The sequence below is a fragment of the Rhopalosiphum maidis genome, chromosome 2, assembly GCF_003676215.2.
Source record: "Rhopalosiphum maidis isolate BTI-1 chromosome 2, ASM367621v3, whole genome shotgun sequence".
NCBI lineage: Eukaryota > Metazoa > Arthropoda > Insecta > Hemiptera > Aphididae > Rhopalosiphum > Rhopalosiphum maidis.
Window position 1 is genome coordinate 80,210,401 of NC_040878.1, and position 27,977 is coordinate 80,238,377.

A 27,977-nucleotide genomic window follows, 5' to 3' on the forward strand; every position below is an offset into this window, starting at 1 on the left:
CCGTGTCTTCTCAACAATTTTCAGTAAAAAACAGTGGTTTTCATTTGAAATAAAAGAATTTTGTATCGCCACAAATCATAATCAAAATAAATTTGGAAGTATTTTAAAATGTAATCTTAAAGTAAACTTAAAAATTCAAAAAAATCAGCGTTTGAATAAATCGTGGTCATGCCTGATAAATTACACTGTATATTTATATATATATATATAAGGTTTAATTATTCACCTAATCAAAATAATAATAATACACGATCTTAGACCCTAGACTACTATAGCTGTTCGAACGTATATAATATATATATACGGACCTACGTATAATAGTTATATAATATACATTTATATATGTACAATTGCGTTGTTCGACCGCATTGTACGTTGCCATTACATTTGTCGGCGTGCTTGGCTTTACAGGTACGCATGAACGTTAAAAATAATAATAATAATAATAATAATAATAAAACAATAATAATAATATAATAATATAATGACAATATAATATATAAACCATAACAATAACATATATGAATAGGCGCAATGTGATTATTTTTACAAATATAATTAAATATATTTTTACCAGATGCCTGACCTGATCGAATTGAATAAGAAGCAGTTTATGAAGCTAGGGCGTAATACACATGTATAGGACCATGAAAAATGGTTAAATCTTTTAGAACACGTATGTGCTATAAAACTTTATTTTAATATCTTGATAGGTATTATCATTTTTAAGTCACTATTGATTTCACATAAATGAGTCTTAAATCAAGACTGATTGAATGAAAGTCATTTAAAATTAAATCATTAAATACGTTTATAATAGGCTACTTAAATTTATTAATGTGATTGTATGATTGAAATTTTTCTTAATAATTATTTAGAAAAAAATAGGCTTATTCAAATATTATTTTTTTCAAAAATAGATACCTATTGGTTATTGATATTTTCATTAATATGAGTATATCTGGGCATACGCATAAAATTATTTTAAAATAAATGTTTGTATATGCAGTTACCCCATTGTTTGACAAAATAGTATGGACCCAACCAAGACATTTAGTGAACTAGAAAAAATGATCACACTGCATATTATTATAGACATAATAATATTATAACAATAAAAAATAATAATAAAAAAAAAAAAAATATGGAATATATATATATATTGTCATCGTGCATATAATGCTGTTAAAACAATCGGCTACAAGGTGTAGTTCAAAATGGCGTCCGCCTGTGGCTTCTGAGGGTGTTTTTAAATTAAAAGCGAATAAATATATTATTCTCGCGGGTTTCTATGTATATGGATATATATAATATATATATATATATAATGACAAATGCCTAATTAATTACGCCGGGGGCTTATCGCAAATACTGAGCAAGAAAATATTATGTAAAGGATTATTTATATACATTAAAAAAAAAATAAAATAATAATAATAATAAAAAAAAATATATTTTATTAAATTAAAAAAATGATTAAACCGTTCATTCTACGGTACCTGCTTGGTCTTAAAGCCAACATACCTTCTGGCAGATCTGGGTTGGTACATATTTAAAACAAATAATAACTTCTGTTAATTTTTTTGCACAATAGAAAATCGTTGCGTATCATATTTTAATATAATGCAACGACAATGACACAAAAAATATTACATAATATTATAATACTATTATATAGATACAACACGTAACACACACATATATAACACATATTTTAACAGCGTATGATGTTTGGATTTATTTTCTATTAAATGTAACATATTATAATATTGCATGCATGAATATATTACAATTTATTATTTCTTTTCAATGCGCAGGTATGTTATTATTAATAAATAATAAAATATTTTTGTATAAATGGTAGACTGCGAGGAATCCGATGAAAATTCAGCAACCATCCGCATATAATATTATACGCCATTGCATACCGGTGGGCGGTGGCATAGGTATTTGGGATTTTTAAAAGGGCCAATGTGTAGTGAAATATTATTCGACTGTAATAAGTAAATCATATGAAATATTTAATTGTACTTTTATAATCTAATACTGTGTTGTTATAATAAACGGTGAAAATAAAATACATGAATCTAACGACGTGTTATGCAACCTACAAACGTCAACTAAATATTAAAATTAAAAATTAAATTATATTTTGTAAAAACCAGTATGACCGTAGACTAATTTGAATAGGAATGTAGAACCCAAGCGTTAACACTATTATACAAATGTCACTTTCAAATATGCCGGGCACAACTTGCCCATTTGATTTCGATTTTCAGATACAACTTATTGAATACACATTCAAAATTCTATAATATACAACGCAAATGGATAATGATTATTTTCTGTACACGTATAATATAGTATATGATTATAGTATATTAAGTAAAAATTATTGTATTTACCGACGATTGGTAATTACAATAATTAATCAGTGGTCCAGCAATATTTTTCCCAGAATATTGTCGCTATAGTGTATTCGATGCTAGTAAAGACCCCGGGGGTCATCGTGTAACGAATAATTAACGAATCGGTGTACACACACAATAATAATATAATGTATAATATTTAGTACAATAATATATATGTGATATGTGGTGAATATTGATTTGGGGTGGAATGGAAAAAAAATTTATATGACACTACGTAGATGTAGACTTTGGGAAACAACCCTATATATAATGCGTGTTTGCGTACGATAATGTGTATTCATTTTCCCGCCTGGTGGGGTGAAGCGGGATCGGAGAGTACATCAACGATAGGTAACTGTAGAAGATGATTTAATTATCGACCACGTGCGATTTTTACGCTCCACACACGAATTTCATGTAAACCACATGACCCATCAAATATTGGAGTGAACAATAAAATTGATACGGTCCTATTGGCTAATTCCGGGATGTGATCTGCATCCAGCCACTGATCTATCAACGAGGTTTGAGTTTTGAGCATCACTCTATTAGCCGTCTTCGAAAATCGTCTTGCATAATAATCATAAAGGTCTTGTATTTCATGTATACGAAATGGTTTTTCAATCGTCTATACCCATTGAGTCATGGGTTTGATTTTTTTTTTTTATATAAAATCGTATCGCACGCATAGTTTTGCGAAGGTCAACAGATCGATTTTGATCAAGTGAAACGTCCATGTCTCGATGAACAAAAAAGTTTTGGGAATGCGTTGAACTTCAGTCAAAATGTGTTCTTTGAGCTGTTCTAAATTTTAAGAACACCAGTTGAAACAAAATCCATTTTCATTTTAAATACAAATTTAAAATATCTAATGAATCTATCATTGCATATGTGGTTTGTAATAAATTAATTAGAACGAGAAAAAAAAGTAGATACAGTTATAATTAAAATTATCACATTGAATCAGTCTTCGTCGCTATTGTGTGTTAAAATACGAATCTGTTGTTGCACTCGCGATAATTTTGAATATAGTTTAGTTTGGACTATTTGAGTAATTTAAAATTAGATTATTTTCGTCGAATTTCTTGAACTACAAGGTTCTTGGGAGTTCCACTCATCATACCTAAGTTAAACACCATGTGCACTTGCGCGCACGGCGAACTAATGTAAACTGTATTTTCGGTATACCCGTACGAAGAAAGACTTCCACCAATGCTTGCAGAAAACGTGCATAAATTAAAATATAGTGTGGGCTTTAATTGTCTGACTAAATACTATGTGTGAAGGCGGAGACGATGAGGGGATGGAGGTGGACAAGTTAGTGTGCAGAGGAAAGGTCCTGGTACGAGAAAGGCACGAAGTTTATTTGATATCCTTTTAAACACGCACGCAGATTGGTTGTGTAGGTAAGAGGAAAGGGGAGAGGTGGGTCATTTATGTCTATTTGTTTTCTGGAGGACCATTTTGACGTAATAATTATTACATCTAAAACCATGAAACGCGTGCCGTACTTGGAAATATTTTAATATTTTTACGATTAAAAACATTGGAAACTGACTAAATAACAGCAAGAAGTATAAGAATGCGACTTACATTTACATAATATAATAATAATAAAATGATATAAATATTCATCTTTGTCAATCCAGTGTTGTACGTATTGTGCATACGAATAGTTTTACGCAATTAATATTCCCGGAAAATTCGTATTGTTAGGAATATATATTACAATAGTTATAAATGGGATATATTTTGTGAAGTTATTAATACGATGCGTTAATAGTTTAATAATGAAATAAAAGTTTAACATTTATTGAGTATTTTTTATTCAGTAATTTGAATATTGTTTTAATTCATTATTTAAGGAAATAATTTCCAATTGAAAATATTGAAAAATAGAAAAAAAAACCGGACATTAAAAGTTTATATTAAAAAGCATTTACAATACGGACAAATTGCATTGTCTTACATTTTAGAAAAATATATATTATTACTGAATATAGTCCATAATTTTAACATTATTCAAAAACAAACATCCATCCACCTACACACTTATTGTATAAATTATATGTACATCAATATAAATGTAACAAACATAGTTTACAATAAATTATTACAGTAAATTCCTATTTAAAAAATTCTAAACTTTAAGTTACAATTATAATATCATCATTTTTTAAAGAATTAACATTAAAGAAATTTATTTAAACGCCTATGTTAAATAAATGATTATTTGTAATAAAATATAATTTTTAATAAATTAATAAATAAAACTGTTGTATGAATTATAGCTTTGTCTGAATAACAAAATATTTTTCAAGTACGAAATATTATGTGTAAAGATATTGTTTAAAATAAATTCAGTATTAAATAAAGTTTTAATTATTTATATAATTGTTAAAATAAATAAAAAAATTCCAATAGACAAATGTCGTTTTCTATAATTTTCAAATCATCATATTTTCCAACCATTACCTAAGAAATCAATTTAATATACATATTATTTAATAAACATGAAACTACAAGTTTTAGTTTAAATTTAGGTACGAAACAATTTCCAAAAATACTATCTCCTTTTTACAGTAAGTTGGAAAAGAGTTTTTTTTGTATAAATCATATTATTATACGCCTGCCTATAACTTTTTGGATAAGACATTGAACCGTACAGTGGCTGAACTACGAAATTTGGGCCCGAGAGCAACATTTTTATCACCCTCCTCTCTCATTATAGCACTATATAGAAGGTCTGAAGAGGAAGGATGCATTCGTGTTAAATATCATTACATCCATAATTATTAAAAAAAAGAATTTAATTTATTGTTAAAAATGATTAAAAGAAAAACATTGAACTACTTCAGCCCCCCTAAGCGAACGGTACTGGATTACCCACGACCTCTGATCACTCTTAATTACGCCACCAGAATCATAAACATGTCTTATAAATTATAGGGAATCCAAAAGCAATTATAAAGCATATATTTTTTTTATTTTTACGCTGGTTTGTGTTGATAAATGTATAGATTACTATTATACGGTGAAAGATTAGTGCGAATTGGAAAAAAAAATTGAATATTGATACCTACTGCGGCATATTATGCATACTATATATTATTATCTATATACCGTATTAAAATCGTTTACCCGTTTAATAATATTGCTATTAATGCGATAATTCACGTAATAAATTCACGGACGTATAGCGGTCTTTTGAAGCCCCGACGTAATTAATTAATATTGACACACGAGATGTAGATAACGGTGACCAAACGAAAAGAAAAAAAAAAACGTTTCGACGGTGACGACATTTATTTTTCGTTAGATTTGAGCAGAGGCGGTAATGCCTGCCGCTATACGCGAGCGTGACCGGAAGAGGATATCCGTTTCGACAATGGGACGCCGCTCGCATTGTGTCCGGAAAATTAGGTCCGCGAAGTGCGAACGAATAGGGTCATCGGGGTGTGATTTAAGAATCGAATCTTTTCGAAATCGCCCCTTTCTTTTCTTTTCTTTTCTTTTTTTTTTTTTTGGCATCGTCACAAAGAGGTCCACTTCACAACGAAAGTGACGGTGTTCGTGAAAAAAAATATATATGTGTGCATGACTTTCGCACACACATACGCACGAGCGCGCGCGCTGTCCCATAGTTGTCGTCACCGTCGCCGACTAAGTTTGGAAACTTTTCAATTTGGTTAAGTGACTTGTACCGAACCCTTTGGTGAAAACTTCGCTCCGTTATTCCATCACCTGTTTCATCTCTGCACTACTTCGACCTCTTTGGGACGGCAACCCTTCAACGCCTCCCACCCGATCACTATTCACCAACTTCACTGACAATGCTGGGAGCTCCCGTGGACATATCAATGTCAAAAATAGTTGTCAACGGCTGCTGTTCTTGAAACCATGCAGCGGTTTTGATGACACGACATCGAGGGAGTGGTAATGACGAGATAATATGTTATTTTAACGATACTCGCCATATTATATTATAATAATGGTATGTCCAATACATAAAATATATCTGACCTCCCGGCCAACCCTGTATATACATCCAAAAATAATTTAATTTTCGTTTTATTGGACACTGTAAATCGTTTTTATTACTATGCAAACGAGGTTTTCAAAAACGGAGTAAAATGCTTTTTTTTTTATTAACCGGGATGTTGTAAACACCATTGTTTTACTGGATAATAAAACAGACAAAAGTTAATAGGTATGCGGTGGTTACAGGATGTATTTCGTGTATAATAATAGTATTATAATAATATAACTTTGTTCTGTACGCCATGAACCCGCAAATATAAAAAATTAATGTTATTTGTCTTTCGTTTTCCTTATACTATGTTCAAGAATTAAAACGATAAAATCAACTTTATTTAAACCAGCGTATTATGCGCGTAGTAATAGTTTGTATTTATTTTTATTTTATTGGACTATTAGGCGGATAGGACACGTGTATATGTATACACATACACACTATATATTATTTCAAGGTAACGCGAATTCCGACTGTGTACTGCGATAAGAAGAAAAATGTTTTTATTTTATATTATGTGATGATGACCTTGTTTCAAGGTTTTGGCAAGATATTAAATTTTCGTTGATTTACGGTTCATCAGTGCAGAAAGTCGGTCCCATTGGGACTTGGTATGAAAATATATTTTTGTGTGGCAGACGTAACAATATTAGCTGTTAACGGAGTAGACGCATACATATATACTATATTTATATAGCGTTTTCAGAAAATTCACCAAAAGTTTGAGGAACACGAATGTGTTCATAAACAGCTAGTAGATATATATATATACATGCTTTTAAAGTGGTGGAAAAAAAAATAAACACCAATGGTTGTGAAAATCATTAATTGTCTTAAAATGTATTTGTGTGTTTATATTAAACATAATAACGAAAGGAAATATATTGTAGCAATATTATTCGAGTTGAGTGATGAAACTACGTCTGTCGCTTAATTTATATTAAATAATAATTATTATTGTTTCCGAATGCGACGCAACCTCATATCGACAATCCTTTAAATAAATAACTCGTTTTCAATAAATGCCAGAAAAAGAGAAAAGGTCATAGAAAAAACGTCCAACTGAAATTTCAGAATTTATAAATATTTTGGTCACATGACATGTCATATTTTCACATACGAATACGATTTGATGATATTACGATGATTGGGAGGAATTTACAGTAATTTTTATTGAAATTAACAGCTCAGCGATTGTCGTATAGATCAAAGGTAATGAATTCGCGGAAAATCAACAATATGCAACCTGCAAATGCGACTGTGAATACACACACGGGAATTTAAAAAAAAAACTATATTCTATTACATGTATAAATCATCAGTTTGCTTGCAGTTACATGAACATTATTAAGCTTTAATAAAAACGATAGGTATTGCGTAGAGTTAAAGTGCTATTCGATATGATATCGGACAACCCGAAGTACTACGACAACAGAGCGCATAATATAAGTATCTACTCAAAGTTTCGCACAAACTAATATAATATGGTATCATTGATTCGTTTCGTTTCGTTGACATATTTTAACAGCGAACGGCATACATTTTCTCCTTTCGGTTCACGTGTATATAACATAATAATTATTATATATTAAAAATAAATTCTATTAATTCATCAATCGATGTCGATTATATTATTAGTTTTTGAAACTTTAACCTGTCAGTATTCACAAAGCATGCTCACCGCCATTTTTATTAAACAACGAACTTGTTCAAATTCAGATTATCGGAACTTTAAAGTGTACTTAATATCATCATCTTATAAGTATCTATACTTTTGTTTTAAATAAAACGATGTACTATATTTTTGTGTCATTATAAGTGGCTTTTTGTGATTAAAATCATAGCCACAGGTCTTTTTATGTATAATAGTATCCTTATTTATTAATTTTTTTTAAGGAGATGATGTTTTTAAAATTGTTTACGTATCTACACACATAAATTAAAGTCCAAACTAATATTTTTAAGTTATTTATCTATAAGTACTAACACTATAATGATAATAAGGCGTATGATTACTTAGAAATAGTAATTATTATAAAATGCACAAACTAAATATTATATTAATTTATAATTTGTCCAAGATTATCCGTAATGTACTCAACTAAAAATTAATTGTTTTATTTTATTAATTATGTAGAACTATAATCATTAGTACTTATAGACTACTATCTAACATAATATTTATTCGAAGTATACAATACATACATCAAATACATGGTAAACATCAAAATATTCAAAATATCTTTCGATTAATAGATGTTAACAGAAAAAAATATAGTTTTCTTTGGAAAATATGATGTAAATATTATTACATGATATTTCTGAAACGGAATTTAAATCTTTGAGAATATAGTTTTTAAGTACAGCTACTAAAAAAATCTAAAAATAAAAATTTGAATACATTTATGATAAAATGATTAAATTGGTAGAAGAGGATGGTTATCAAATCATTCTGAACATATCAATGTTTAAGTGATAGCGGTATGAAATCCATAGATTAAGTTATACAAATATGATTGAAAACAACAATCTTCAAATCTACGTGACGGATAATATCCATACCAATACGTTGGTAATAACAATTAAAGTGTCTAAAAAGTGATAATTTATTAATTCGCATACATTATTGTTAATATTGTACGACATGCGTTTTGTTAAAGGCAGTAATTGTACCGCCCTGACAATAATATTGATATACATATCATTATTATTATACTAAACGAGGTATTTTGAATTAGTTTCCAGTGCTATTGATGGGGGAAAATGGTTTTGGTGGTCAACAAACGGGTGTATATACTGCGCTTGAGCTTTTTCGGTTACAATGCACATTTGAATAATAATGCAATTTATTTTTTGTGTTTATGTAAAATAATATGCGTGTATACGTTGTACCTATATATGTTGTATTAATCAGCCTGGGTTCAATTTCGCAAGCCAAAAATATAATATGGCATTACAAAACAAACACCACGGCGATCACGGACCACCGTAAAATGTCGATGCTCGAAAACGTGAGTTTTGAAAACTAGTTGGGTAATTAACATTATGCCGTTAAAATGTACATCATATTAATTTATTTTTTTAACTCTCTGGTGACCGATCGACGGTGATTAAAATCCGGTTGCAAAGACAGTGGTCGTGGTCGGATCTATGGTTAATCGTGGAGACCCGGCATACTGTACGTTATTATAACATTATGTTACCAGTTCGTGCCGGTTTTATCGGATCTAAAAACATAACACGTCGGCGTAGACACTCACTGTTCTTTTTGTAGAGCAAGATTTCGAACTGGTCGTTGTAGTGGCTCTCCAACACTTCGTCTATTCTGCATATCGTCTCCTTGTCCGTGAGATCGCCATACATAAACGAGCATCGGCATGACTTTTGCATCACCTATGTAAGGTGACAGGGGAAAAACAAAATACAACGAGTTGTAAATTTAGTATTTATCGATATAAGCACATCGTAAGTGAACAAATGAAAAAATCCACTCCCTTATAGTTATTAAATTGTCACCAGTCAGCGAGAGTAAAATAGTTGGTATACTCACCTCCGCCCGATTATATCCGGAAATCTTGCAGAACGACTCGTTGCAGTAGACGATCGGAAAGTCGACAATCTGAGCATTGGCCAACAGGAAGCTGCTGTCTGCTGTAAGCGAAAACATACGCATTTTAAAAATAACAAATATTTGAATTAAATATTTATATTTACATAACAGATTAATTTGTATTTTTTTTTAGTTCAATATTAAATATTAGCACATACATATTTTTATGCCATAAAAATAAAATATCATAATACATTCTAGAATATTATGTAATATTCGGACAATTTTGGTGAAAACTATGGATAAATCTGAAAGTATTTAAAAACTACCTATAAAAATTAATTAATTAATCCCGTAATACGGTTCGCGCAGCGTGCATAACTAGATAGATATATCTTATGTTTTTTTTTTTTTTTACTCGAAAGGCGTACCAAAAAATGATTCAAACGCATATTAATCTAGCGGTATTAAAAAAATGAACTCCTTGAAATTGCATTAATCCATTTAGAACTACAGTCGAGTACAAAATATAACAGGTGTATTAACGCGAAAAGCACAAACCGTTTCGGTGAGTATAATTATTATGAATCTGTAATATATAGTTATGAGACAAAATTACGTCAAAGTGCGTTGTACAATTAACTTTCTTTGCTACAAAAACTTTTATTGGGTGTTCTTCATAATTATATGTAAATTTATAATGCGTACCAGGGAAGGTATGGTTTTAGAATGCCATTTTTACTCAAATAAAAATCCTTTATGTAGCGGTTGGTGTTTATTAAACAAAAATATTGTACAATCCAAATTATTTTAATTTTTGTTCGCATAAAACCCAAACAATGTTTTTGTTTTTCATATAATACATAAGTAAACAACGAATAGATAACATGGCGTTTATTTCTCTTACTTATTAATTTATTCTAGTTTAAGCTACCAACAATGACGAGCCGGTTTTCTCTATAATAAAGAAGATAATATACAGAAAAAATTCTGATCCCTTCCCGAGGTTGCAAATGGAGTAAGGATTAAAACTCGTTAATTCATTATGCGCAAATCGTATTACATATTAGCGAAAAGAACAAAATAAGATGTTATAATTCCTTGTCATGTATTATTATAAAATTATTATAAAGGTATAGCAAGAAGTTGTACATTTGAGAGCAATTTAATTTAACTTTTTTTGTAGTAGTAGTAGTAATGAATAAATAACAAGAAACTAAACTTCAGATACGCAATATCGGTTTAGAAACTTGATATGAACACTCGTATTATACGAATAAAGTACCAACATGTGTTTATTTTATGTTAAGGTGTAATACGTGTATTATGTCAAGTATAAAATATAAATAGTATGTACACAATAATATTATGTATAGTATGTATAAATATTAATTTATTTAAACATAATATTATCTATTGTGGTTTGTATAGAAATTTGAACACTCAACGTAAACACCAAAGTCCAATATATCCTTTATCGTGTAAAATATTTCGTATTATATATGTTTCGTATCAAGTTCGTGCGTTTCTATAAAGTGTTTCAACGGCAAGTAACACGCAAACAATGTATCACACAATATTATAGTTTATCGTTTTTACATTATAGGTTTTATTCTTCTAACAATTATACTATTACGAGGTTAGAGATAATAACCTGATAACCATCCACCACTGAATTATTAGTCGAGGTTGAAGTGCCCCATGAATTCGTCATTTCCATCATAGTCGAATCTTTGGGGAGATTTAATACCGACAAATTATGTACATGTTAAATTATTCGTTTATTTTCTGCAACAAAGCAGGTAATACCTATAGAAATTGCCTATACAACGCGCCGCTAGTCAACGGATATTACTATTAATACCTACTAAGGGGATCCGTTTAAAAAAAATTAAATATGGGTAATTTTCAAAGTTTGCTCGTGCGTATTGTTAGAACGCATGCATAGAGTGTGGAGTTGTGGTTCGTAGGTACAAATTATTATTTCGTAGTGCTAAAGTAATTCATGTACTTTGGTCTAAAAAAAAAAATAATCGTAATAATATTTAGCTTTTATAAGCTTGTGATCGGACGTTCTGTTTTTTATTTTGTTTCTGTCAATTATATTATCTGTTAAAAAATGCCTTAAATTATAAAATTTTTAAATCAAATTTAACTTATATAATGACATTTAAAAACTTCACTTTATCGGTACGAAAGACAAAAGAAAAAGTAACCAAAAACGGTCACGAGTCTCGATAAGTCTTCGGATTTTATTTAGGGCCATACTAATCGGCCACAATAACATCGATTAAAGACGCGAACTTATCGAAACCCAATATAACCAATACATCTACCCGATATTATTATACAATACGGTCGCTATCCGAAAACGCCTAAGGAAAAAATAATACGATAACAATATTCGTTAATGGGGTCACGACCGACAAAAATATATTATTATTTTAAAATGAAAAAATAAACCAAGTCTTAAAACAATATTCAACTATGGTGCTGAGATGTAGTGTTCGCGTTGGGCCAAGCGCCTTGTATATTAATAATTTGATAATCTTTCCCGGAGTGGCTTATGAGCGCGTCGTCGAGGAGCATTTGTTTTCATTAGTTTATCTGTGTATAGGCGCTTCTCTTGTCGCCGATCGATGGACCGAAAGAACAACAAGGCGGCGTGTGCGAGCGTGTGTATGTGAGTCTGCGTGTGTCTGTTGGACACACAAATAAACTCGTAATTGGGGTCAACAGCGGAGTATTATCTCAACAAACGCCACCCGATAACAGTAAGTATAATACCGACACGATGATACTCGTCCGCGAGCGAGACGGCTCCAGTGCAGAGTGGTGGGGGGGGGGGCGCGCAAAGGCGACGGACGGTCGGTTTCTCGATCTCGGGCCTATCGTCTCATCCATCGCCATGTACCCCCGGACCGTATTATAGAGAGACCGTTGGTCGCGATCGTCAGCGATATGATTGCGAGTGGTTGGTGGGGGGGTGGCAGAGTGGTTGAGTTTCGGGTAAAAATCGAAATCGGCGTCTCCGGGGTCGGGTGGTGCTGCGTGTACGCCCCGCGGTGAAACTCGGCGCGTTAAACGTTTGCGGCACACCGGGCGAGCGGCGGCTGTACCGGGAATTCGACGAGGCGACCGACTTTGGGCGTACCCCGTATACAACCGGTGTAGGTGGTGTCGGGGCTGTCAGGGGATGGCAGGGGGTTGCGCGAGCGATCCGGGTGCGACGGATGGCGGCGAACACCGCGGGGACGGAGCGTGTGTACGGTCCGTGACGTCGTATAGAATCCGAATGACGTCACGCGGAGGCACGCGCGCGGGTCAATAACCGTCGTCGTGGACCGCCGTTGTTGCCGCCGTTGCCGCCGTTGCCGCCGCTACGCCACCGTACGCCGGTGTGTGCGCGAACGGCGCTCCCGTGTACAAAGGTCACGGCGGTGACGCGGCCTCCGAGAAACGAAACGAAAGAACGGGAAAATTGAAGAGAAGAAAAAATAATCGCGGAAAAACGTTTCGGACGGAACGGGATAAATAAAAAAAAAAAAAAATTCCGTCTCCGCGTGTATAGCACGCGTGAGCGGTGCCCGCAAAGGACCCGCATATATAAATACGTATTCGCGTGTGTATATATATACGCGCGCGAAAAATTCCGGTGCGTGTGCGCGCACTCTACGGAACGGATTAAACGACTTTACGGAAACTCTCTCTCACCGCCCGGCCGAGTGTTGCCTTTCCCGCCATCGCGCCGACCCCCCTCCAAGTGTAACGGGTGCTATTGATCTGTGCGAGACTCGCTCGCCCCGCCGCCGCCGCCATCGACCGTCTACACCCCGTCCCCTCGCCCCGCCGAACACTCGCCACAGACCCCCACCGATCGCCCCTTAACGTCCTACCGCCACCGATACGGCCACGGCGGCAGTAAGTGACAGTGCGTGCCTGTCCTTATATACATGTACACGGCAGTGGCCGCCGCCGATCAATTTTCACGCGGAACCCATGAATGGGAAATAAACCGCCTCGCCGGCGGCGTCACAATAATATTATTATAATAATATGGTTTTGGTCGCGAGAACGGATTTCGCTTTGTTTGTTAAATATTAATTTTTTCGTTTTTTCGTTTTTTCGTTTTTTTCAGTTTGCTCCGACGACCGCCGCTCGGTGTAACGCCGATATTTTACGACCGCGATCCATAAAACAATATACATACGCGTATCGTCGCGGCGACGATATTGTCGTGTGGGGACCGCCGAACGGATCGCGTTTAACGTTATGTACATATTGTTATATGGCGTTTTCGAGTACGCGTGACACAGGTGGCCGTCGAAGCGACCGCGTAGGTGCGCGATATACTATTAATATGGGCGGATGACGCCGATCCGTATTGTATGACGCGTATATCATTACGACGTGCAGCTGCGGTATATTCGTGCCCGGGTTTAGTCACGGGGCGGAAAAAACGTTTGGGGTGTACTCGGTTTGAGAACCGCATAATATTATAATAATTATAAAAAGCAAAATACGACAGTCTTTAATTGTTTTTTTCGCCAAATTTAATCGGCTTTTTCCGTAATACACAAGCGGGAAAAAATATTTAAAAAACTACCAAAAGGTATTTTTTATTAATAATTAATATTGTTACGCTTGTAATCCTAAAACTGTTTGGATCAATTCGTTGAAATTAAACATAACCATCGTTTGATGAGAATATATTATACAACTAGAAAACGTTAAAAATATAATGGTTCCCGATCCCGCGGATCGAGGACGATACGAACATGAATTTGTTTATGAATTGAGCGACATTTTTTTTTTCAATATTGCACCTAGTTAAAAACGAAATTTCATAGTAACGTTATTTTTAATAACAATAGAATGTAACGTATTTTCTTGTTATTATCGCTGTCGATGTCGAATCGATTTTTGTACGGCAGTTACTTCGCACCATAATTTCTAGTATATTAAATATATAGTTTTTATATTTATTTTTATTTACCACTGATATTATTAATATTATTATTATCGTTATACATTTTATTAGATTGCGGTCTACCAATAATTATTTGTAAATTATTTCTGATACGAGCATTATGCGTGATGAGGCTCGTTAGTAAACAAAATTTAGCATGCTCAAATCAATATAGTCTACTATCTATAGTAATAGATAATATTATGATTAGAATAATTCTACAGTTAATATTGTTTTAATAGTTAATACGTTATCTTTTACAAAGCGAACGTCATGTTATAGTACGCATTATGCGATCGTTACACGATAGCCCCCCGATTATACAATAGATAGATACAATAATATGTATATGTCGGGGTCGGGCGAGCATTTTTCTTTTCGCTAATCGGAAAATAATAGTGGCGTTTTCGTGAACGACAACAATACCGCCTATTATTTACTTTAATGTAATCCGTCGCGTATACCCATTGTGACGAGTTCCGTTAGTCGACGAGTCTGTTTGTTTGACTTTTTTATTAATACGCCAGTTGTAAGTACATATAATTTATTATAACCACGGCAATGAATTATTCAAAGTTACGTATATCAAATATTTATTCAATGGCGTAATATGTACACAAGCGTGTTAATTATATTTCGCATAAGTGTTTCTATTATTTCTGCATAATAATAATATTATATAATATTGTATCGAAAGCAAAAAATTTGACTGCGTTCACAACAATAATATACTGAAGAGTGGTGTTCGGTCAAAAGTAAATTAATTTCCACTTGCGAATCGTTTACTGTCGAATATACATATTGCGAAAACGTTTTCGACATCCGCAAATTGTACACGATCGAATGCTCACAACATAAGTAATATTATCTTTAAAATATCACATCAGTCGCTTACGGGATACGGTAATCGTATAACCTATTTATTTTTTTGCATTCTTAATAACCGTTATTGTTTGAAGAAGTAACGTACGCGCAACACATTATTAATTAATATGTCAAATCAAGCTGTTTCGATTTTGATCAATATATAGCTTTACTAAGTACTAAAATATATAGATACCTATCGTAATTCGTATTTGCGACTTATCAATTAGCCGCATATCGGATATTGATGATACCGAGAAATAATAAAAACAACGAAAATAAAAACTGATGAAAAATTAAAATCTACTTCTTAAGACTGTTCATTTTATCGGCGCTAGTCGTTCGGGACTGCAATCCGTCCGAATTATTTACGAGCACCGGTGTAGTCTCCCGAATTACTCATCGTTTAGCGGCGTCTCTCAAGGCACTTATTAAAGCTACAACTTTTTTTTTTCCAATACGCTGTTTTTCAAGTGACAAAACTCGAACAACAATTGTTATTTTTCAAGTACCGTATGAACGGAAAGTATATCGATCGTTAGCCTGCAGTCACAATTCGCCACTTAAGTGGATTAATCAATTCCAGGTGGGTTACAGGTGACGCGCTCATCAACTAGGTATTTTTTTTCTTTTCTGTAGTATTAGAAAGACTCGCGTCGAAGTAAGTAATTCACCACTCGATCGATTTATGCGACTTGCTATCAAGACATATTGTTTTCCACCGAAGAAATTGCCAGTTTTCGTAATGCTAACCAGTGAAAAACCGCAAAATAAAATAAATTTATAAGATAATCTTAACTTATTTGTGTCGAAGATCGATGAAAAGTTATATCATTTATTTATCTTGTATTTATTTTGTATATACGTAAACATTTTATAATTATAATCTAATATACTGAACTATTATGGATCGTTTAATACGTTTTACAGTAGTCCAATTGAATTATAATAATATTTTTTATATTATTTTTAATGCCAAAGGAGCAAATTAGCACGAGACAATGGCTTGTATAGAATAATTTTATTGTTTAATGCAATTCTATACGGCGGCGATTTCCTTACATATACGAAATGGATCCTCCATTATTTATTTCGGCGACGATGACGGCCAAAGCTTAATGGGCTCTTCGTATATATTATTATTATCATACCACTCCATTGTGTGCTTGGTGTGGATGGTAAATGAAGAGGATATCATTTCCATAGTCCAAAATCCGTAGCGATCAATCATTCTTATAATTATTTCGGAGTCAACCACCGTCGCCGGACTGTCCCGAAATCGTTTCGTTATTGTCTAGGACCGACGAACGCGATTGCTGCACGCACGCTGACGTCCGGAGATTTGGAATAATAATATTATTATAATGTTCACATGTATGTATATATAGTAACCAAATACCGATTTACTAGACCTAATCTCGATTAGTACGACTTAAATTTATGACCAATAATGTACATCGGACAAAGTGACGATTTAACGTATATCAAACGTAATATTCTGATTAAATTGATTATAATACATAAAAATTTAATGGAAAATTAGTGAAGTAATAGATTAATGTGCCGGTATGCTCAATAAAACAATAGAAAATTATTTTAAAAAATAGTGAACATTTATTTTACTATACGGTAACGAATGAATATTAAAAACAACGTTATTTATTATTTTGATATTATTATGCATAATGTTTGTATTACTTAGAAAACATTTCATCTAATGTCCGTAATGTACATTTTAAAGTCTTTAGATAATCAACCTATATGTTTAAATATATTTTATGGTCTTTCGAAATTATAATCAGAAATTGTAAATTTGTAATCAGAGATTTAAATTTAAATTTATAATACAGACTGCCGCCAACGAGTAATGAGTGCGAATTTCCCAGTAAAAACATCAACAAAATTATAAATGTATAATAACAATATTTTACCAATCCAAGCAATAATAATATTATACAATATACTAATATTTTTTTTTCGAATATGGTACTGAAAAAATTTATTGGTTTTATACCAAAATAACGTAAATTTAAGCTTTTTTTTAAAACCAACATTTTTGAATCGTGATGCACTGATGCAAATATCAACATAGATTAATCTCGCTATCACATCAATAAACTAGTTGAAAGATTAGCTAACCCACTCAATTTATTCTAGATTTATCACAATACGATTTTCTTATTATCCACGAAATAAATTCTGTACTCGGTTTTCGTACCACGTCGCATGGTGTACGCAATTCGGGTACACTTATGTGTCGTCTGTCAACGTTATACACATGATTATATCATGCTAGTAAATCTCACATTATTTTATCTTCGACCGGGTAACCGTGCCAAGACTGGCTGAGAGATCTTACATGAATATACTATAGTAGACTTCGCGAAACTCTTTCTGATCAAACCAAATCGCTTTTATATTACTATTCCAGTCGATAATATTATTATAATATCGTCATCTTAACATTGTGTTGTACATCGCACGCCAACACTGTGTTGGTAAATTATTATTATTTGTTTCTGAGAGTTTTCAGCCTCGTCCGAAAAGCATGTCACTATGTTATCATTAAATAATAATTTATTATATTGTTATAATAACGATAGACTCTATAGTAACTCCACACGAGTCGGCGTCCTAAACGTTTTATCTTCATTATAATCCTTTCGAAATCTGTGTTACTGATTAACTCACGCCAGCCAATAGCCAGCGAAGAAATATGACGTTAAATCACGGTCGTATTACAACAGTATTGCTCGACCAGATGACGTAGATATTTTTAAATTTCTAATTATAATATTAGTTATAATATGTTAAATGACTATTGCATAAAATGACATATTTAAATTCACGTTCTACGCATTTTATATTATTTTATAGATATATTATGCAAATCCAGTGCAAAACTTTAATACATTACGAACTCTCGCGCTATTCCAAACTTTTCGTCGGAACAGCGATTTTTTTTTTGACGTTGTTGTTGTTGTTGTTGTTATTCATACTCACATGCATTTTTGTACTTGCTTATATTTTTCCTTTGTCTCCGGTAATCTTTTCGATATATTACGTCAAAACTAAGTGTACTAGAAATCGAAAAGTCTACAGATACACCGAATCCCGTGATGTGATAATAATTTTTACATACTAATATTATGTGGTAGGTAGTTCTATTTTTTTTTTTATCGTGGTATCAGTGGAACTCCTATCAAATGCTCAGAAAATGCTCGTTTAGAAATACGCATCTGTATTCTGGGATCAACATACTATTAATCATAGTTAATCTTACATAACTTAAAATCGAAATCAATGTTTGCTGTAAAACAATTTTTGCGAAAATTTATTAAAAAATAATTTACTTAGGTACGGTATGGTTATTATTCTATTTTTACATATTTTAAAATTTCTGAAAAAATCAAGCTAATTTTGTAAATTTTCTTAGCAAGCTAATAGCAGTTTAACTATATTTTCATCTCTTTTTTTCATTTTCTGAATCTTTTTAAAAATTCCCTTTTTATTCACCGAATACGTCTTTTTTTAGTATTATTATGCACCACTAACTATGACACTAATTAGTTTCTAAGCAGCAGAATTTATAATAAAGATAATGTGGATAATCAATGTAGAAATATAATTTTGCTAATTTTATTATTATTACTACCTTATTAAATATTATATTTTTCCCCTGAATGTTATTATTATTAATTATATTTTTGTAATTATTTATCATTGAATTATATTTATTTAATATATTTTTAACGGAACTGAACCAAAAAAAAAAAATAATCGTTTTTCCAAACAAAGATCTTTTGGTTATTATGAACGGATATATGTTTTGTTTTTATTAATCCTGATATTATAGCGATTTGAATGCATTTCTAGATGCCAAATAATTAAGTTATATAATGTACTTAATATAAATTATCGAGCCTTAGTAATATAGAACATAACAAAAGTAGATAGAAAATGCCGATCTCAGCTCACTTAGGTTATCTTATTTCTCATAAATTTAACAGACTTCTAATTAACTGTTAGATACATTGCAAATAATTTGAAATCGATGCGATTGGTAGATAAATAGAAAAATGTGTAATAAAAATACGATTGAAATGGACAACGAACATTAAAAAAAACAAATATTATTAAAGATACGTATTTACGATACGATGGTTTCGAAGTACAATAAGTATGAATATTTCATATCAGTGGTTGGGAATTTATGACACAATATGGTCTTTTGATTTAAGGTCTCTATCAACGTCATTATATTCTAACTTCATACAGTTTTAAATCATATTACTATAATTTACTATCTAGTATAAATCGCATTACAAAAAAATATGTGAAAAAATGCATTATTAGTATTCAATTTTTAAAGCCACGAACAAATTTATAGTTATCTCACTTCGAAAATTGTGTGCTGAGCCAAAAAACCAAATAATTCTATTACAAAAACGTTTTAACCATACATAGCATAATACAATAAGTCTTCTGAAGATATATTAAATAATATAATACACATTATGCTTTTTAAGCATATTATTCACATGCACATACACACGTAGTAAAGTCACGCATTCGTGTCGGTGGTTTTCGCGAATTTATCACATACTGTTGTCGTTATTAACAACGTGGTGCCTTGTATCACTATTACAAGTGGCTGTACACTAAACACTCGTGACCGCATCACGTACAGTCTCCGGCGCATTGAAATATACGTCGAAAACAAATTCTCCGTGACGGTATATTTACATATTTTATCGCTTTGCAAAAACAAAGCTGCGAATGTCAAATGTTTTCATTTTTTGAGTAAAGTATATGTTTCGAATTAATATAATTGTCAGAAATATGTTATAACTGTAAACATTTTTAAGAAATGGTTATTCGAAAAAATAAGTTTTATCGTTAAATTTTTTATCTAATATTCAAAGTTATTCGGCCAATGAACATGCGATCAGAGCCACACATGACACATACAGCATACTTAATTCAAATGTCTTAAACAGGACTCATATATTTGATCACTTATCAAACGATATTTGCCTAGTTTGTTTAACTCGTGTAGTGCTTAATCCACCGCTGCACCACATTGAAGCTCAACGTTCTAGAAAACGGTTAAGTACTATTTGGAACTTATTATAGTTTGTTAAATGATATTTACTCACTTAAACTCGCAAGGTTATAAATTAAACAATAAACCACAAAAAAGCTCAAAGTTGCTTAATACCGTCCTAAAGTACTACTTGGTCCTTGTTAGACATAATTAGAAAGTTATCAGGACTTCCGTTGATGCTATTCGCCTGGTTAAATCCATGTGGTGCCATAATTTCACCATACCACCAATAGTCTAATGCAGCACACTATTATGCGGAAACATGTTGAATTTACTTTATTAATTATTATAACTGCGTAAACCAACAAATTAAATCGAATCATTTTTGTGAATGAAAACGTAGTATGAAACAAATACTGCGATAACGATTTGCATTTTGTTATAAGTATTGAATCATTAACCTATGAATATAAATTACTCAAAAAATATCGTTACTTAATACGCGCTTAAATATATCAATTTAGTACAAAACTAAATTCAATACCTATAAGAGTCGTGGATGTTTTTTTTTTGAATTCAAGTCACGTGCAAAATTGGTCAAACACAGTAGCGAATTAAACAATCGACTTTTCCCCAAGGGACATCCACCAAAGGTATAATGTTTTACTGTTAAATTCAATTTTTTTTTTTCAATGCCGTATTACTAGTATTTGCATTTCAAACACATTAGCTTTATTTCGAAATTGAATTTTCGACTCTCACACGAACGATTATATATCTTAATATGCGTATCAGCGTATCCCTAGAAGGGCTACATTGTACTTAGGTGTTATATAGGGTGTTATTGTTGACGTTGCCTTTTTTTGTTATTATCGCCATTGTTATTGGTACATAATAATAACTCGTGTCGCGTGCTTATTATTACGGTTTGAGTGTGGGTAAAGCATACCCGTTTAACTAATTTGACTCGGAGCGGTTAACCGTCGAAATCTCTCATGTTATTATAATCACTACCGTTATTTTTAATAACTAGGTTTCGTTACGAAAATATATTATGACGTATACGATTTGCGAAAAACCAAAACTTCAAAGTTGGCGTACGCGTTATAATCATTAATTTATGTTTAATGTGTTTAGACATTTGAAGATCGCATACACCGCATCTAAAGTGCAAATAAAATATTTAGTTTTTAAAAAATATTATGCTACACATTTAAATTACGTATCCGTGTCCAAAGATCCAAAGAGTAGTCTAAAATGCATAAAGTACAGTAATTTAGGTGATTTGATCATATTTTTCGGAATCGTTAAAAATCTCAGAATCTATATAATTCGTTATTGGTCTTAATAATATTCCATCTATTCTATTGAAGTATTAGAGGAGGATTGACGAGTGATTGCATCTGATTACTTGGGAAGTGAGGCATTTATTTGTTTTTACATTTACACAGGCACATAATGATTCCATCGTAAAATTAGCAATAAATAAAATATGTTATATTTTATATCTACGGATCTCTAAGAAAATCAACGATAATATCATGAGAGAAATTTAAGATGATTGAAAACACGATCACTCGATACTGTAAAACTGATTTACATAAACAATAATGCACAAAAAATAATATTAATATAAATGAAATGATTTTTATCTTTACTATTATTGTTTAATTTTATCATACGGGTTAATTGTATACACACGGTGGAAAGCAAAATAAATATTTAAAGCACATCATTATATTTGGTCTTTCTAAAAATTATGTCCAAATACTAAATTGCTTAAACGATAGAACCACAATAATATACGTATTGTATAATGTCGAAGTTTAAATGTATAGCGTAAATGTGGCTTGTATAATACCGATCTCAAAAGCCTAGTAAAATGTAATAATTGCTGGTGGTGGACTCGACGTCAAATTATAATTCAAGAGCGCCGAGCTCGAAACGCAATGATTAGCATTTTAGTATTGCTCGAATAAGACGAGATATCGAACCGAGGTGGTATATATATTAAAATCGGCAAGACCGCGGCAGCGCATAATTATTATAATTGCTATTCATTTGCTATTGATTCGACTTGTGAAACGTGCAATAATTACGGATTCCGTTCGTTGTTGTTTCGTTTTTTTTTTCTGCTCCTTTTAATCATTAAAAGAAAAATGTTTATTAAACGGGATTTGTTCGACACGGCCGCCCATATTGTTTTTAATTAAATGAAATTAATCAAAAGTTAAATGAAAGTAATGCGATTATGGGGAAAATATCCGTTAAACTTTTATAATCTCGTCAATGGCGTTTGATGAAAAACACGCGACTTTGCAGCGACTGTATACCAGTGAATGGTGCCGTTATTACGATAAAAGAAAAACGACCACCTTGAACGAGAACATTATAATAAAATGTAATATATTATTATAGCACGTGAAACGAACGAGAGGTGGTGAGTTTTTAAATAACCAAACACTTTGGAAAACGTTATCGCACGATCATTAGGTTTTTAGCTTTCGTTTAATTAATACGATCGTGTAATAATATACTGTGCAGATAATGCGTGACGAAAACAATAATTACGTTTATTTTGATATAAATGTGATACATTAAAATACATTTGACGATTTTATATCGTTATTGTACACTCTTTAAAATTATTTATTTTGCGAAAATCCGATGATAATCATATTATGAATTTATATAATGTCACGGCTTTATAATATTTGTAAATATTTTTCCGAGGCATCTAGTATCGATAATAAACTGTATTATGTAAATGTCTAATATTTACAATAATAACGTATGCATATTAAAAATCACAATACGTGAGTATTTCGCCATAATAATTAACCACAGGTGGAATAAAGCTATTCATCCAACGGTTGTTTAAGTGCAGATTTGATTTGCACTATAAGTCAAGTATTAATATTTTAATAGTAAATATATAAAAGCATAAGCGTGAACATATTATAGTGGTTTTCGATGTGTTATCATAATATGACCCGAAAAACACGAACTCTATTTATGTTACAACGAATTAACGACTAAATATTTTAGAATTTGTCGACGAAAAATATGTACTTCGATACGAATATTACGCCATATTTTAATCGATCGAAACATATTTGTTGATCTATGCAAATAATAATGTACACGGTGTACCTGGATCATTTAACAATATTTATACGACCAATCGTCAAATCTGCTAGCTATCGGAGTGCAAATTCTATAAATCACATTAATTTGAGCACACAGACCACGAATGCCGATTTATCGTTGCCCGTCGAACACCGACCGGGCGTGCCGGGCGAAACGATCGTTTTACCGCAGCAATATTATTATTACAATCGTACGCTTGGCCGCGAATCTAAAACCGTATCGTAATTTTGATGGCTAGCTCGCCTGGCGAAATAAATTCGTCTAATAATACGATTGTGGTATGCCGTGTACATTATATTATTATTATGGAAACGTTTCTATATTATTATGTCGATTTCCGCACATTTTATCGCATAATACGACGATAGAGTAAGACCGAAACGGGGCGGACGGCTGGCACAATAAGAGATGACTTTCGCGTGAAAACGAACACGCCGATGATGTATGCGTGCGCGTAAGTGCGTATGCGCGGTAAACGCGTAAAAATGCAGTTTTGACCAACATAATGTCACTACGTACCTATAATACGTCACGATCTCCGTGGCGGACGACGACGGAGTCGAGTGTACGGGGTAGTTGAACCTGATCTCGACCGCCATCGGTCACCAGGCGCTGATTATCCTCTTAAAGGTGAAAAAATAAATTCATTTTTCGTCTCCATTTCGAAAACTCTACTCGTGAGACGCGTCGCTTAATACCTTCGCCGCGAATTTTATTTTTTCCATATTTCCCTTTATGTTCGTTCGACTGCACTCGTCTCAAAACTTAATCACACGCGACATCGTATTATATATATAATTTGTGTGTACGTTTGAATATATCGATGTAATCTCAGGGCTCGGGAACACTACATATGAGCATGTTTTCACATTAACCGGCTGAATTATCATCGGGTGAAAACGCTTTCACGTCAAATCGTAATTAAATTCTCTGCCACATAGATAAGAAACGCGCGCAAAATATCACCAACATACACGCACGCATATATATAATATGTATTATTTGTATATATATATATATATATATATAATATACAATACACTTTATGCATATGTGCTAACTGTACTGAAATAATTATATTTTGATATCATTACGCTAACGGAACGCAAATACAATAAATATAATGTACACATGCGCAGTAGTTATAATGGTAATAGTGTAGTGTTATTATGGTATGTGATACAACAACGTTATAATAGGTAAGTTTATAAATTATATAGTGTGTCCGTTATTATGTTATGCTACATTGAATATCTCAGTCATAAAAGACTTTAAATTAGATTTCTGTCGATTTTTATGGCTATAAATAGAGCTAACAGTAACACAATATGGGATTTTTTTTGTTTTTAACAATTTTGGTACGTACATAAACAAATTATATATAAAAATAAATATCGTATGACCAATGATGTCTATAAGATAAAAAATAGAATAAACAAATTTAGAATTCTAGAAAGCTGAACATTAACGAATACAGCGATGAAAACATTTCACATAAAATAATTAATGATTTTTTTGTATTTATTTTTACCGACTTATCATAAAAAGTTTCACGTTTCTTATGTGTCGCCTTTCTCGTTTAATTTAAAAGTGTACAAATTGAATAATAAATAATTATGGTCGTATTGAAAAAATAAAATGTTGATATAATTTGATAGAGAAACATGTAATTGTATGAAAAGAGCATTTTATTTTATAAACAGCGTAATTAAAATAACATGCGTAACCCGCATTTATAGAATAATAATAATTTTATGTAATCAATCCAAACAGACATTCAAATAAATTTAATAAACTCTCAGTAATAATAAATAAACTCGTACCTACGATAAACAATGATGTTTTATTAATCTACCACAACAGTATTATATTATCATATTCTATACGTATAATAATGCCTTCAAAGGTATATAATAATAGCTCGTTTGAATCTCAATTGATGGTATACACTTATCCTTTGTAAAAGGTTTCAAGTTGTGATGCTTATGAAAGCACTTGGCCAATAAGCGATAGCGGAAAATCATGAATACTATATAAGCACGAAATGGACGTCAAACAACTAAAACAACTAAAACAATAATCAAAGATTATAGGTACCTATTATAATATTATTATTTAATTTTAAAGGAAAATAAAAGCGATGGATTCCAAATGTTTATAAGAATTTTAATTAAAGATCAAAGAAAGCAATGACTCAATATTTAATTTAGAAAAACATTTATTTTACTATTTTTTTTTTTTAAGTGGCTGACCTTCGATGTAAATTATACGTCTTTTTCACGTAAAATCAATTTATATATATATTATTATTAGTCATATAGTATAATATAGTATAGTCGGCGTGTGAATATCGATAAAAAAAAAACGTAATTTTACAATGAAATAATCAACTATCGCGTATCATAAAATAGGTAAATGGATGTTTTTTGTACTTATCACGTATCTACACGATACTCATTAGAATCGGCTTAGATAAGTATAAAAAAGTTTTCTATTTGTTTTCACATAAAAATGTATCGTAAAGGCATTGATGGAGGCTCAAATGTTTTAATTAAATAAAAGTAAAAAATACAAAATGGATATTAACAAACAATAACAATTTTAAAAACGTATCGACGCGTGTACATTAATTATCAGATATAAAATAAATATTAATTAAGTGTCAGTTTTAAAAGTTTAAATCATTCTATTCGTATAAGCAGTGAACAAGCAAAACATTTACTATTTTCGTGGTAAAAATTTCAAAAAGTTCACTCATAATAATACTCATAAATACATTTTAAATGCATCACCTTACAAAATATTATGCGCATATACCTACGTAAGTATATTCCACTAAGATTACAATGATATTGTACACGGTGATATTTTAAAGCCTTAAATGTAAAATATACGTTTTACCTTGAAAACGTTTTTTATATAATTAGTCAAAGTCATTATAAAACAACAATTTCAAAAAGAAAATTAATGTTGATTTTCCTATCATTATAATTCATGAAGTTTTTTAACTTTTTAAATGAAAAAAAATACGTTTTATTTAATATTCTACATCACAATATTTTTCTGAACATTTAAATACATGAAAATCGAATCTTAAACTACTAGGTAGTTTAATTAGTCATAAGTATCTGAAGTACTGATGAGCAAAGTGGTGCACGAACATTTTAGGGGTTCCCTGTGTCATTTTTCTGAATTCATTTAAATTTTATATACTTACACAATTTTACTTTTAATTTGAGATTTTTTTTTTTTTTTTTTATTTTAAAACTTCTAGGAAAATAATCTGTCTTGGGATACGAAATTAAATATTTAGGCTGTCGTTTAAAAAGTTAAAGGAAATTTTAAATTATTATTTTATTAAACAAATAAATGTTTACATTTTAAAAGTAACGTTGTTCGTTTATAAAAATAAAATTACACCTCTAAAGATCTTGTTAAAAAAAATGTCTCAGTGCACAGACAGTGTTTTAAACTATAGGGTGTTCACGATCTAGGATATATTATATAAGTAATCAAAATTACAATAGTATGGATTCTAAAAGAAAAATGATTTATTCGATATATGTATTTCATTACTCCAAGTCATTGATAAATCGTAGTCGCGATGCTAATGGTGCCTCATTATCTGTGAATATTGTTTAAAAATAACTTGTAAATTTCATTGGCTAAACGTTATTCATATTGCAAACACGGATTTGTGACAAAGTAATTCTTATTTTATACGTATAAAATCCTTTTAATAATGAATGTGTGAACTGAAAATATAAGGCGAGGTAAGATTTTATATGAAAAAAATTAATAAATATTGGTTAAATACCACTAATATTGCCAAAATAATAACACCAACCTTAATTTATCTAATTGGCTCGTACGTTTATATTGAAGGAAAATAAGCTCTAGTCAAATATCTAGGATAAAATAATTTAGCAATACGAATTCTACTAAAAGGCTGT

General features: G+C 31.5%; 1 protein-coding gene across 7 annotated transcripts in view; it reads right to left on the reverse strand.

Moving 5' to 3' along the window:
- LOC113553311 (potassium voltage-gated channel protein eag) overlaps positions 1 to 27,977 on the reverse strand; it is a 192,889-nt gene that overhangs the window by 38,356 nt on the left and 126,556 nt on the right. For 5 of the 7 annotated variants that reach the window (XM_026956586.1, XM_026956582.1, XM_026956585.1 and 2 more), the window contains 3 exons: positions 9,995 to 10,095; positions 9,705 to 9,837; positions 1,525 to 1,536 (listed from right to left, as the gene is read on the reverse strand). In XM_026956586.1, the coding sequence (XP_026812387.1) occupies positions 1,525 to 1,536; positions 9,705 to 9,837; positions 9,995 to 10,095 (246 nt within the window). The remainder of the gene's footprint in view (positions 1 to 1,524; positions 1,537 to 9,704; positions 9,838 to 9,994; positions 10,096 to 27,977) is intronic. The other 2 variants (XM_026956584.1, XM_026956583.1) reach the window with 2 other exon arrangements.